Source organism: Suricata suricatta, chromosome 7 (genome assembly GCF_006229205.1).
Source record: "Suricata suricatta isolate VVHF042 chromosome 7, meerkat_22Aug2017_6uvM2_HiC, whole genome shotgun sequence".
Classification (NCBI taxonomy): Eukaryota; Metazoa; Chordata; class Mammalia; order Carnivora; family Herpestidae; genus Suricata; species Suricata suricatta.
Window position 1 is genome coordinate 107,092,309 of NC_043706.1, and position 14,832 is coordinate 107,107,140.

A 14,832-nucleotide genomic window follows, 5' to 3' on the forward strand; every position below is an offset into this window, starting at 1 on the left:
TAGGAGAATAGGCATGCCCATAGATAAATTCCATTTCAATATATAATTTAGCACTAGAAACAATTTGGTTGTTACTAGCATTTAATAACCCACTTAAATTTCTTTTTATATCAAGGAAACTGTGTTCTACTATAATAGAATTTAAAAAAACTTATATTTTTTTCCTCTCAAATTCTGTGTATTAGTTTTATTTCATATTAATTGTAATAACTTCCAAACTACATTTTAAGGACATACAATTACAGAAATATTTGGGAGGAAAATTTATTAAGAATCTTAGTAGTTATTAACAAAATGCAGTGTCTCAGGGAACCCAATTTTGAGTCCCACCAGTTGAAAACAACTGGCTGTAAACATCCTATAATGGCTTTTAGAAAAATATTTTAAAGTGTTCATGCACATGTAATTGCCTTGTTAATACAGTTAAATGGCAATAGCTATCTAGGAAATATGAATGATTCTCAATTTGCTATGCAAACATTTGAAGCAAACTTGCTATAGACTGAATACTCCTATTAAGGGGTCAAACTTAATTTAACAAATTATTTACTTAATTGGGACCGGTTTTCTCACGTGTAATTGAGGAGTGTAGAGTGAGTATCTTCCAGTTTGAAAAGCCAGTACATTTATCCTAACGAGATCTCACAGGTGCTTTTTATGAATATTTGTTGTCATTGTTAGTAAGATGCCTTCTACTTAATATACTAATAAGAAAGATTTTTGAAAACCTTTTCAGTTTAAGTGTATTCAACTCGATAAACAATGACTACTAAGATTCATATTTGTTATAATGCAAAAGAGTAATATTTATGTTTTAACAGTATATACTTGTATATCAAAGAGAATGAATAACACTTTTTATAATTTTGGGGATTTTTGCGGTCAGAATTTGACCCAGCATTTTCATATGTGAGGATCTATCCCATGTATGTACCGACACACATATACAAGGTTGTTTAATGTGCTTAGGTGTGTTATAGCCAAGAATTGGAAATAAATGAATATCTGTAAAATGGAACACTTAAGGGGCACTTTAAGTGAACTGAGTGGCGCTGTCGGTTGAGCGACCAAAATTGGCTCAGGTCGTGATCTCACAGTTCATGAGTTTGAGCCCCACGTAGGGCTTACTGCTGTAACCCCGAGAGTGCAAATCCTCTGTCCTCCTCTCTCTACCCCTTTCCCACTTGCACTGTCCCCCAAAGAAGTAAATATTAAAAAATTGAATACTTAATAAGAATACAATGTATGTGTAGGGTGCACTAATGTAGATAGACATATACAAGCATCAGATGTTGCAATCCCATTTATGTAAATAAAGTGATGTAGAAAACATTCAAAACATATATATGGCCATGTATGTCTATATGCTGGCATCTACATATAATATATTCCTGAAAAGCTATGAACTTAATAGAGTTTCCCCAAATTGACATTGGTTCTTTTGGGGAAAGAGAGTAGGACTGATGGTTTCTTCAAAGTTTGTTAAGTGTTCAAATGAATGTTGTACCTTATATTTTAGGGCTGTTACAACTTCTAGAACAGAGTTAGAGAGAGAAAAAATAACTGTCATTGGTCAGTTTATCAATATAAAACTTACAAATAAAATTTTATTTTATCCAACCTGAAACTCTGGTAAAAGAAAATAATATTATTTTTCAAGTAGGGATTTTCCCAGGAAGAAAAGGAGAATTGAACATGGCAAAACTATTACTATAAACAATCACAATAATGATTTGAAGGAAAAGGATAAGTGATTATCTCAATAGATGCAGAAATAATAATTGATAAAGATTAGCTTATATTTATGTTAACAAATAGAAACTTCATAAATAATAATGTAAAGGCACATAATTCTTTGTGGAAAGCAGCAAGTTCCACATTAATAACAGGCTACTATGTAGAAGCCAAACACAAAAAACAAAATTTATATACAGCAAACTAACAAGCATGAGAGAGACTTATTCCATAAGACTCTTTATATGAAAATGACACACGGAAACAATGGTGGGAGAGACAGTCCCCAACTTAGGACTGTTTGCCTTATGATTCTTTGACTTTACAGTGGTGCAAAAGCAAAACATCTGCAATGAAACTGTACTTCAAACTGTGAATTTGGATCTTTTCCCGGGCTGGTGATATGGAGGACAATCCTCTCTAGTGACACTGGGCAGAAGCAAGGAACCACAGCCCCTGGGTAACTACAGATCCCAAGTGCACTTATAACCATTCTGAACCCATACAACCATTCTGTTTTTCACTCTCAGTACAGTGTCAATAAATTACATGATATATTCAACACCTTATTATAAAATAGGCCTGGCATTAGATGATGTTGCCCTACAGTTTGCTAATGTAAGTGTTCTGAGCACATTCAAGATAGGCTAAAGTAAGCCAGGTTGTTTGGTAGGTGAAGTGTATTAAATGTATTTTGACTTAGGTCATTTTTGACCTGTGCTGGGTTTATCAGGACATAATACCATTGTAAGTCGAGGAAGATCTGTTGGTGTCTTCAAGGCCATACGCCTATATTTGTATGCCAGGTAATGAAAAGGACATAAAGTAAATAATTTACAGAAGGTCCAATGAGAGGAAGGAGAATAACTCTGAGAACATGGGCTTAAGGAGGCAAATAAGAAAATAAAATAAAACAAAAAGGAACTTTGTCTTGACTAATGCTGATATGAACTGACAAGTCTGATCAGAGAAATTCTCTACATTATTCCAGAATAAGTAAGGTAAAAAGCAGCACATATCCTGTGGCTGAACAACATAGGTCTACGACATAAACTGAAAGCTTTTGGTTTTGGACTAGGTGTGTCACAAGTCTACAACATAGGGAACATGGCAGCATGGTGCAGGGGCCATGCACAGAGTCCACTTTTTTTTTTTTTAGCACTTACCATTCTAAGAAGGTATCAGGAGAATCACTTAGCCACACCACATCTGAGATTTCTTAGATCTGAAAAGTAAAACAACAATATTTACCTCTTTAAATTTGTTGTCAGATGTCAATTAGTATGTCCTTCTGACAAGGTGTATCTCAGGGTTTTGTGTAGACTCAAAAGATAACACATGAGGGGGTTTAGAGAGAATGCCCATCATCTAATAGGTGTTTTAACTAGTATCCGTTCTCTTCCCTACAACTCCACAAACCTTCCAGTAATTCCATAATGAATATACTTTCTGTTGGAAGGAATTCTTAGAAAAGACTAACTACTTCTATAAATTGTTATTCCCTTTATATTTTCTGAATTCTTCAGAAAATCCTCCCTTCCTCAGTCATAGCTCTAAATTACAGAAGCTATGATAAAGCTACTTAAGATGGCTAATAGGGCCAATCAGAAACAGGGTAAAAGGAGGAATATTGTTAAGTGAGGAATTGCACATTAACTTATTCAGTCTGCATAACCTTGTAAGTAATGTTTGATGAAACTATTAGTTCTGTCCTTACAAGAAAGACTAATAAATGTTGATGTAAATTCATTATAGCCACACAGAATTAGCAAGTATATTATCATCTATATATTTTTTATAATTAACGATGGCACTGCTATTTTCTTCCATAATTGGTGCATTTATTGAGAGATTTCCCACTGTTTGACTAATGTGTTTCATCCTCTATACTTTTTCCCTGCTGTGTCCCCACAGTTATGATGCTCAAAATTTATAGAGTTTAGATTCCTCTTGCTGCCGTTTACATTCCTACTTACTGCTTATTCATAGGATAACGATAGAGAGATCTAAGTTGGAGAGAGCTTTTATACAGATGATTAGCAGCTGCTCTGAGAGCAGCCACTTATTTTTTGGTACCATTAATGGATTCAAAAACAAGAGACACATTATACTGCCTAACATTACAAATGGGTCTCCTTTAGTGAAGTTTGTCTGCATGATTACAGTTGAAGGAATGTTTCATTAGAAGGCAGTTCAAGGTTTATGAACCTGCAGTTATGTGCAATATTATTTACATTCCACTTTTGCACCTCTGGTGGCTATTGTGGATTTACAATATGCAAGGTAGGGGCGCCTGGGTGACAGTCGGTTAAGCCTCCAACTTCGGCTCAGGTCAGATCTCACATTCGTGGGTTCGAGCCCCGCATCAGGCTCTGTGCTGACAGCTAACTCAGAACCTGGAGTCTGCTTCTGGTTCTGTGTCTCCTTCTCTCTCTGTCCCTCCCCCTCTCATGCTCTGTCTCTCCCTGTATCAAAAATAAATAAAACATTAAAAAAAAGAATATGCAAGGTAGAACAGACCTAGATTCTCTCTTTTTTAATCAACTGCCAAGACTAAGTGAAAATGAAGATTTGACAAGGCTGGATTACTGTTACAGCCCCTACATGGTACCCAGTGTGCCTTAGGAAACGGAAGTGTTATACAAACAATTGTCATGAATTCATTTTCTTTTTCAATGCCTATTGGGAAAATATGCTGTTCGGCTAAAAACGTGGGAATAATGATCATTCAAGAAATCTTCAAAGTGAGCTACAGGTATTTAATTTAAAAGCACACTAACTGTTTCAAGAGTTAGTATGTCTTTCTGACAAGATATATCATTAAAACATAGTGATGTTAGTAACTTAGGGGTTTTAAAATCCTTTCCCTTTAAAGCCTACATTGAAAAAATATTGTTGAATCTTTGTGTGGAATATCAGGTCCTTTCAAAATGTTATACTCACAACAGTATATTATCATTCCAGCTGAGGGCAGGAAGAAAGAATAAAACTGAGTTTATTTGTTCTGATGAGAAACTTGATAGCTATCCAGGTTTTACTTGTCAATATGAAACAGTGCTTCTGGACCATCACAGCTTTTATTTGGTTGCTTAGTTGTTTCGTTGGTTGGTTTTGTTTTACTTCTCTCAATCTTTAGGTTTGTACCTATGTCTTAATTGTAAAGTTGTAAACACAGATACATACAGAATAATTTGAAATGACCTACATTTCTATCTTTTATAACAGTGATCCTTTATTTTTATTTTTGCTTCCCATTGTTTTAATGTCCTTTTGTCCAGTTATGTAGGTAACGAATTATAACAAAAAAGTCATTTTAGATATATAATCCAGTATTATTTGGTTTAGAAGTCAAAGACCTGCATTTTACAAATGAGGGATCAGTACCCCCAGAGAAGTGAAAGACTTATGTAGGAGACTATAGTTGCTTAGAGGCAGATCTAAGGGCAGAAGCCAGGTGGGCTGACTTGCTGACGAGTTAATTTTCCTCTACATCAATCCCCTTTGTTTTATTCCCAACTTTTATATAATGACATTTGAGCAGATCCTAACAACATACCCTTTGTGTGGACTTTGCGAATTTGCTGGTTGATGAATTCAAGTGTTAGTGCATATGACAATATAATTTATCCTGTGACTGCACAGATGATAATCTGTGAGTATGGCTTGATGCCTCCACAAAATCATTCCAAAAAGGATTGTGGCTGTCTATGGATCTAAAGCTTCTATAGTGTTTCTTGAAATGTACCCAAAAATGTCAGTCTCACTGTTAAAGGTAAATGCCAGATATGGGACACAGTTATAATTGTTAATTATAATGCATAATGATCCTTTTTCTCTCTCTTCTCTCTCACCATTGTGCTTATCTATATCCTCTGTCTTACTCTTCTAGGTTTGTGTGCTGGAGAGGCAAATATTTGACTTCCTTGGATATCAGTGGGCACCTATCCTGGCAAATTTTGTACATATTATTATCGTCATTCTTGGTTTATTTGGGACTATTCAATATAGACCTCGTTACATAACAGGAGTAAGTACCCTTCCTGCTTCTTTAAAAACATTGAAATACATATGCAAACTACAACTGTCTTGAAAATTTATATGTGTGTCCTCTCCTTAAAGTGATGTTAATTTGTTTTCCTAGTTTCAGATTACATCTACAGTAAATTGGAAATGTCAAGTTTAAGACACTTGACAGTGAATGTAATCAGGTTGTATTTTCATAAATTGTACTTTCAGCAAGTATTCTATTTTAATTAAAAACAGAATTATGCTCTTTTATTTACAAATTATAAGATTGTGCCCATTGATTTAACACATTTTGGTGGGAATTTTTCCCATTTTAAATAATCATATTTTATAAATTGAATAAAGGTGTTTTAAGTCAATACAAATAACATATAATTTTGTTGTGAAACTGTTTATACATATTAGGGTTAATATTTGATACCTTTGAAAGCCGGAAGGGTCTGGACCATAGTCTCTATATTCTCCATAATTCTCTTTTTTGGTTCAGAGGAAGTATTTTGCATCTCTACTCAAGTTAAACTTACTTAACATAAAAGTGAAATCCAACTGTGTTGCCGTTGCTATGGGAACCATAACTTAGAAATTTTTACCTTTGTATGTGCCTCAGATCTCAGCCATAGCTCTTCATTAATGTAGATTTTTTTAGTTTCATCATCTTTTCTCTTCTATTTTTGACAAAGGAAAAGTCCATGAGCATTTATTTAATATTATAAAGCAATTTTGTGGTAAAGGAATATATATATGATACTGCAGCTAGAGCTCTGCCTTGTTCAACACAAACCCAGCAAGCCTTCTCGGGTCTCACAAAGGCCTCCTTCACATAAAAGATGCCCTCTTATGACCTGTTGTCTCAGTCATCTGGAACCTAGATAAAACTCACTGGTACTGAAACAGACAATGTGGTGACAGCTGAAGCAAGGGGCCTGACTAAGGATGAGTGAGAAACCCGTAGCTTTCTCCTCTGAGTGCTCACCCAGAAATGAGTACATGTCCCCTCTCAGGGCGTATAGCCATGTACATCATATAAAATGTAGGATATGTTTTGTTGCACAGGAAAGTTTTTCAATACGCAAGATATGATAGCACCGTTCATTTTCATATATAAATTGAGATATGATCTAATGTAGGGAAAAATAGTATGGCTATTGGGAGTTAGTCTTCTGAAGTCATAATACCAGAATTGAAATCTTGCATTTACCAATTTTTTTTATTCTTTAAACAAGCATAAACTTGCTATTTTTAGAGTTCCAACTTTTAAAATAAAAGTAATAACTATTTTAATTCAAGCTTTAATTAATGAATTACAAGCCATCATAAGAAAGATTCTTAATTTAAACTGTTCTCTTTCAATAGACTTTGAGGGTCTTCCATACTTTTATTTGTGTAAATAATGTTCCTCTGATTATAATTTTTTAATTTAATTTCTTAAGTTATGATTTTTTAAATATAATTTATTTTCAAGTTGGTTAACATACAGTGTATACAGTGTGCTCTTGGTGTTGGGGGTAGGATTCCACAATTCATTGCTTACACACAAAATCCAGTGCTCATCCCAACAAATGCCCTCCTCAATGCCCATCACCCACTTTCCCCTCTCCCCCACCCACCCCAATCAACAGTCAAGTTTGTTCACTGTATTTAAGACTCAAGTTTGTTCACTGTATTTAAGACTCTCTTATGGTTTGTCTCTCTTTTTCTGTTTGCAACTATTTTTTCCTCTACCCTTTCCCCGTGGTCTTCTGTTACGTTTCTCCTGTTCCACATATGAGTGAAAACTTATGATATCTGTTTTTTCTGACTTATTTCACTTAGCATAATACCCTACACTTCCATCCACATTGCTGCAAGTGGCAGGATTTCATTTTTTTCTCTTTGCCTAGTACTATTCCATTGTCTGTATAAATTACATCTTCTTTATCCATTCATCGGTTGATAGACATCGCAGCTCTTTGCATAATTTGGCTATTGTTGAAAGCGGTACTATAAAGATTGGGGTACATGTGCCCCTATGGATCAGCACTCCTGCATTCCTAGTAGTGCTATTGCGGGGTCATAGGGTAGTTCTATTTTTAATTTTTTGAGAAGCTACCACCCTGTTTTCCAGAGAGGCTGCACCAGTTTGCATTCCCACCAACAGTGCAGTAGGGTTAAGTTTCTTCATGTCCTCACCAGTATTTTTTGTTTTCTGAGTTATTAGTTTTAGCCACTTGGACCAGTGTGAGGTGATACCTCAGTGTGGTTTTGATTTGTATTTCCCTGATGATGAGTGATGTTGAGCATCTTTTCATGTGTCTGTAGGTCTTCTGCCCCTTTCTTCACTGGATTTTTTTTCAGGTGTTGCGTTTGGTGATTTTTTTATAGATTTGTATACTAACCTTTTATCTGATATGTCGTTTGCAAATATCTTTTCCCATTCTATTGGTTGCCTATTAATTTTGTTGAGTGTTTCCTTTATAGTGCAGAAGCTTTTTATCTTTTATTTTTATTTTTTAATAGTTTATTGTCAGATTGGTTTCCATATAACACCCAGTGCTCTTCCCCACAAGTGCCCTCCTCCATTACCACCATCTGCCTTCACCTTCCCCCTCCCCCTTCAACCTCAATTCCTTTTCAGTATTCAGTAGTCTCTCAGGTTTTACAGCTCTTTCTCTCCCCAACTGTCTTTCCCCCTTCCCCTCCCCCTGGTCCTCCATTAGGTTTTTCCTGTTCTCCTGTTAGACCTATGAGTGCAAACATATGGTATCTGTCCTTCTCTGCCCGCCTTATTTCGCTTAGCATGGCACCCTTGAGGTCCATAAACTTTCCTACAAAGGGCCATATTTCATTCTTTCTCATTGCCACATCTTCTTGAACTGTTCATCAGGTGACAGACATTTAGGCTCTTTCCATGATTTGACTATTGGTGACAGTGCTGCTATGAACATTGGGGTACATGTGCCCCTATGTGCCAGCACTTCTGTATCCCTTGGATAAATCCCTAGCAGGGCTATTGCTGGGTCATAGGGGAGTTCTATGGATAGTTTTTTGAGGAACCTCCATACTGTTTTCCAGAGCGGCTGCACTAGTTTACATTCCCACCAACAGTGTAGGAGGGTGCCCGTCTCTCCACACCCTCGCCAGCATCTATAGTCTCTTGATTTGTTCATTTTAGCCACTCTGACTGGCGTGAGGTGGTATCTCAGTGTGGTTTTGATTTGTATTTCCCTGATGATAAGTGATGCTGAGCATCGTTTCTTGTGCCTGTAGGCCATCTGGATGTCCTCTTTGGAGAAGTGTCTCTTTATGTCTTCTGCCCATTTCTTCACTGGATTATTCATTTTTCGAGTGTGGAGTTTGGTGAGATCCTTATAAGTTTTTGCATACTAGCCCTTTATCTGATATGTCATTTGCAACTATCTTTTCCCATTCTGTTGGTTGCCTATTAGTTTTCTTGATTGTTTTCTTTGCAGTGCAGAAGCTTTTTATCTTGATGAGGTCCCAATAGTTGAGTTTTGCTTTCATTTCCCTTGCCTTTGGGGATGGAGGAGAAAGTAGGAAGAAGCTTTTTATCTTGATGAGGCTCCAATAGTTCATTTTTGCCCTTAATTCCCTTGCCTTTGGAAACATGTCAACAAAATCTGCTGTGACTGCAGTCAAAGAGGTTGTTGCCTATTTTCTCCTCTAGGGTTTTGATGGTTTCCTGTCTCACATTGAGATCTTTCGTCCATTTTGAGTTTATTTTTGTGTATGGTATAAGAAAGTGATCTAGTTTTATTCTTCTGCATGTTGCTGTCCAGTTCTCCCAGCACCACTTGCTAAGGGACTGTCTTTTTTTCCATTGGATACTCTTTCCTGCTTTGTCAAAGATTAGTTGGTATACATTTGTGGGTCCATTTCTGCATTCTCTATTCTATTCCATTGGTCTATGTGTCTGTTTTTGTGCCAATACCATACTATCTTTTGATTACAGCTTTGTAGTAATGGCTAAACTCTGGGATTATTCTGCCTCCCGTTTTGGTTTTCTTTTTCAACATTATTTTGGCTATTTGGGCTTTTTTGTGGTTCCAGTCACATTTTACAATAGTTTGTTTTAGGTTTGAGAAGAATGTCAGTGCAATTTTGGTTGGGATTGCATTGAATGTGTTGCTTTGGGTAGTATTGACATTTTAACAATATTTATTCTTCCAATCCATGAACATGGAATGTTTTTCTGTTTCTTTGTGTCTTCTTCAATTTCCTTCACAAGCTTCCTATAGTTTTTAGCATGCAGATCTTTTACATCTTTGCTTAGGTTTACTCATAGGTATTTTATCTCTCTTTGTATAATTGTAAAAGAGATCAATTTCTTGATTTCTCTTTCTGTTGTTTAATTATTGGTGTATAGAAGTGCAACATATTTCTATACATAGATTTTGTATCCTGTGATTTTGCTGAATTCATCTATCAGTTGATTATAATCTTATAAATATGTGATCTCCATCTCTGATAAAGTTCTTGGAATGAATAGCTGTGGATCAAAATGTTTGAACAGTTTCAAAATTCAGACGTTTATTTGGAGTAAGAGGATAACTCTACAGAATGTCCTTAGCACAATACTTAGTGTTTAAAGAGTGGTCAGTAAAGGATAGCTGAAATATGTTTCTCCTTATTGTTATTTTTTAAATTTTATTTAAATCCAAGTAGTTAACATATGGTGTAATCATGATTTCAAGAATAGAATTTAGTGGTTCATCACTTACATATAACACCCAATACTCATCTCAAAAAGTGCCCTCCTTAATACCCATGACCCATTTAGCCCATCCCCCCTCCCAATACCTCTCCAGTAGCCCTCAGTTTATTCTCTGTATTTAAGAGTCTCTTTTGGTTTTCCTTCTCCTCTGTTTTTATCTTGCTTTTCTTTCTTTTCCCCTATGTTCTCTGCTTTGTTTCTTAAGTTCCACATATGAGTTAAATCATATGATATTTGTCTTTTCTGACTGACTTTAGCATAATACATTCTATTTTCATCCATGTTGTTGCAAATGGCAACATTTCATTCTTTTTGATCAGCAAGTAATAATAGTCCATTACATATATATACCACATCTTCCTTATCCATTCATCATAAGGACATTTGGGCTTTTTGCATAATTTGGCTAATATTGATAGTGCTGCTATAAGCATTAGGGTGTATGTTCCCCTTTGGATCAGCATTTTTGTATTTTTTGGATAAATACCTAGTAGTGCAATTGCTGGGTCATAGGGTAGCTGTATTTTTTTCAGTGGTCACTAAAGGTTAGCTATATTTCTCCTTATTGTTGTTTTTATTTTTTGAAATGATACTAAACCTTATAAACTAGTGATAGGCTGGCAAGCTATTTAAAATAGAGCAAAGTATTCTAAACTATTGGTTGAACTATTTCTTCCCCATTTATTTCAGCCTGCTACAACTCTTAAAACAATTTTGTAGGGTTCCTATGTATCAAACTATAATTCCATCTTTTTAGATAAAATATATACCCACAAATCTTTTCAAGACAGACTGTTCTGTCTAGCATGAACTCAGAGTTAGTGTACCATAGAACACCTTTAAGCTTATTAGATATTTTATACAGTGAAGGAAGTCTCTGAAATCTTTCTGAGGTCTTTACTGTGTGTTTTAGAGCTACATCTTTGATTTGATCTTGACTAGCAAACAGCATTTTGAATTTTATCTTGAGGCAGTATCTTACCTGGAAAACCTCTTGCCAGCTGGAGATACTGTAAATGTGTAATTTATTTTCCAATTCTCCAAATCCTGAGTTGGAAATATATTCTCTAAATTCTTTCTTTCTTTAGCTCATTTGCCTCTTATAATATATGTGGCTAAAAGATGACAAATAACACTGTCAACTGTTTGACTGGAAATCCCCTTAACCAGATCCATAAGTTGATAGGTATATTTTCTATCTTCCCAGTATTGCAGCAAATGGTCAAGTTAGTTGTTCTGGTAATAATTTATTATGAATCCGTTTTTTCTCCAGTCCTCAAAAACAATTTTCTTACTGTCCTCCTTCCTATCTTCAGTAAGAATCTCCTCACTGCCCTTCTGGCTTCCACCTACTACCATTTCTCAAAACTAATGCTGTGTTTTAGGTTTATATTATAATATCATTTGGGTTTTGGTACCAGTCTGTTCTAGTTATTTATTTCTGCATATTTTATGTATAACAAACTTCTGTATAATCAAATTAATGGAATCCAATTTCCATGATCCATATTAAAAATCAAACATCCTTCAATTCAGGAAAATAGACATTTTACCATCAAAATGGAATTAAGATTTTTGGTTTGCCTAGAGTTGGCAAGAGGAATTACAATGAAAAGAAACTTAAAAGGCACCTGGGTGGCTCATTCCATTAAGCATCTGACTCTTAATTTTGGCTCAGGCCATGATCTCACTCTGCTGCCAATGTGGAGCCTGCTTGTTATTTTCTCTTTCCCCCCCTCTCTCTGCCCCTTCCCCATTTGCTCTTTCAGCCACTCTCTCTCTCTCTCAAAATAAATAAAATTAAACTTAAAAAAGAAGAGGGGCACGTGGGTGGCTCAGTCAGTTAAGTGTCTGACTTCAGCTCTAGTCAGGATCTCATGGTTTAGCAGTTCGAGCCTCATATTGGGCTCTCTGCTGACAGTGCAGAGCCTGCTTCAGATTCTCTCTCTCCTTCTCTCTGCCCTCTCCCCTACACACTCTCTCTCTCCCAAAAATAAATTAATAAACTTAAACAAACACTTGAATGGAATTATAGATGACTGACATTCTGATCATTGAAGGATCTGCGTTTAGCAGAAAAATGTATAATCAGGGTCAAGCTTTAACCAACATTAATATATTGCTGCACTTACGTAATTTCCAAAGGCTCTCTGTGCACTGGAGATTTAGATATGAACAGTGAAATTTAGTTTTCTCTCCTCTGGAAATGCAGGCCTTTATTATTTCTTTGTTTGCCATATTATATGTTTGCATGATAAAACAATTCAGTATAAAAATTAAAACAATCATAAATTTATAAATGAGTCATTATTATTTCTGCATATTTCCTTCATGTATGTGCAAATGAAACATGTCAGATTATGCCACATCTCAAATGTGTCATTATTTCTTTAACATTCTATCAACAATTATAAAATTCAAATGGATATTGTTCATTTAACCTTTTACACTCTTAGTTATCATACTCTATACCAATAGATACCATATATTTTGGTATGCTATAGATTATATATTACATGATTTCCATTTTTATGATACGTAATTCCATATAATTGTCTCCATAAAAATACTCTCCTCTTTATTTGTGATTTCATTCCTTAGGGGAAATATCTGTATAGTTAAATAATATGAATAATTTTAAGGGTTTTTTATATAATTGACAATTACCTATCCAAAATTAGTTTACTGAATTTCCCTCCCACAAATGTAGAGCTGAGTCTATTTTATTGCATCATGCCATCCCTGAATATTATCTGTACTCATATTTATCAATCTGATAGAAATGTCATTAAAAATTTTTTTAATGTTTTTCATTTATTTATGAGAGACAGAAAGAGACAGTGAAAGCAGGAGAGGGTCAGAGAGAGAGAGGGAGACACAGAATCTGAAGCAGGCTCCAGACTCTGAGCTAGCTGTCACCACAGAGCCCAACGTGGGGCTTGAACCCACGAACCGTGAGATCATGACCTGAGCCAAAGCTGGATGCTTAACCAACTGAGCCACTGAGGTGCCCCAAGAAATGTCATTTTTGTTTAGAATTGCATTTCTTATCTTCATAGAGTTGGACTTTTTCATGTGTTGATTAGCCGTTTTCCACTTTGATATCTTTTTTGTGGGGCTTGTCTTTTGTTTTGGATTGATTTATCTTTACCCAGTTTTTCTTTGGAGTCAGTGTTTATCATAATAATTTTTATGTATTAATTATGTATTAAAGATATTTATCCTTTATCATAAATTTTTATTTTGGATGTTTATTATTTTTCTCTTATCAAAATAAACTCCCTGTCCCTTTGTCATATTTTCCATTGCTTTAAAAATTATAAAATTGAAATATCATTTTGAAAAGCTTAATGATGAGGCTTCATTATCTTTGGTTCTAATTTTGCTAAAACACAAATGCAGAGAGAGTCCCGAAATAGAGTCTTAGGAAAATGTGTGCCTTTTCACATTTGTTATTTGTAGAGTTTCAAATTATTGATGGAACATTTATATTCTATTTAATTGAAAAAAAGTGATAAAATAATAGCATGTGACATCCTCTGAAACACTGAGCATAGTAGAAACAAATTCAATTTAGAAAATACTGGCAATGAGTTTTGTCTCCTTTACTACTCTCTCACATAAGAGTAAAGAAGAAATATTTAAATCAGGTAACTGGAACAAGAACTCAATAGTACCCTCTGAGGTTCTACGGCATATCAAGGAATATAATATCCTGAAGGAAAATAAAATAGATGATTTCAGTCCTAAGCAAAGGAAATCTCAAACCAGAATCCATAGAAAGCTTGTACATTGTATAATTCTTAGCAACACCGGGTCTCCCCAAAAGGTCCTTGTTAACTCTGGCAGAATAATCTAGAAATGCATACATTCAAATGGCTCCTGAGAAGGCATTTCCTCACATCATAAATGAAATTATCCTGCACATCTGTATGTGGGCTAAAGGTATTGGCAAGCAGGATGTGATTTGAGTTATTCATAATTAGTTAAGGACCCAAAAATGTAAATGAGTTGTAGTCCTCTAAGTAGTCTAAAGTAATCTGAGGACTGTGTAGGTTCCTAGCTGCTGAAGGCGAGGCAATGTTCTTGGTGATATTACAAGAGGACACTGCCAAAATCCAGTCAGATTTCTTCCTTTTCTCCCTTTTGCCACTTCCTCCCTACCTTTTTTTCTACCTTCTTTCTAATCTTCCTTTCTACCTTTTTTCCATCCTTTCTCCTTACTCCATTCTTCTCCTCTTTCATGATTTCTATTTAATTATTTTGTAAAAAAAAAAAAAAAAAAAAAAAAGAATACCTTATTTAGCTTGAACCCACTCACTTGATCAAGAAAACCCAGTCTTAACACTAGAAATAAATGT

General features: G+C 35.1%; 1 protein-coding gene across 3 annotated transcripts in view; it reads left to right on the top strand.

Annotated features, from left to right (window-relative positions):
- The window catches only part of NKAIN2 (sodium/potassium transporting ATPase interacting 2), a 964,622-nt gene that overhangs the window by 448,065 nt on the left and 501,725 nt on the right, over window positions 1–14,832 (top strand). For all 3 annotated transcript variants that reach the window (XM_029945057.1, XM_029945056.1, XM_029945058.1), the window contains one exon: window positions 5,624–5,761. In XM_029945057.1, the coding sequence (XP_029800917.1) occupies window positions 5,624–5,761 (138 nt within the window). The remainder of the gene's footprint in view (window positions 1–5,623; window positions 5,762–14,832) is intronic.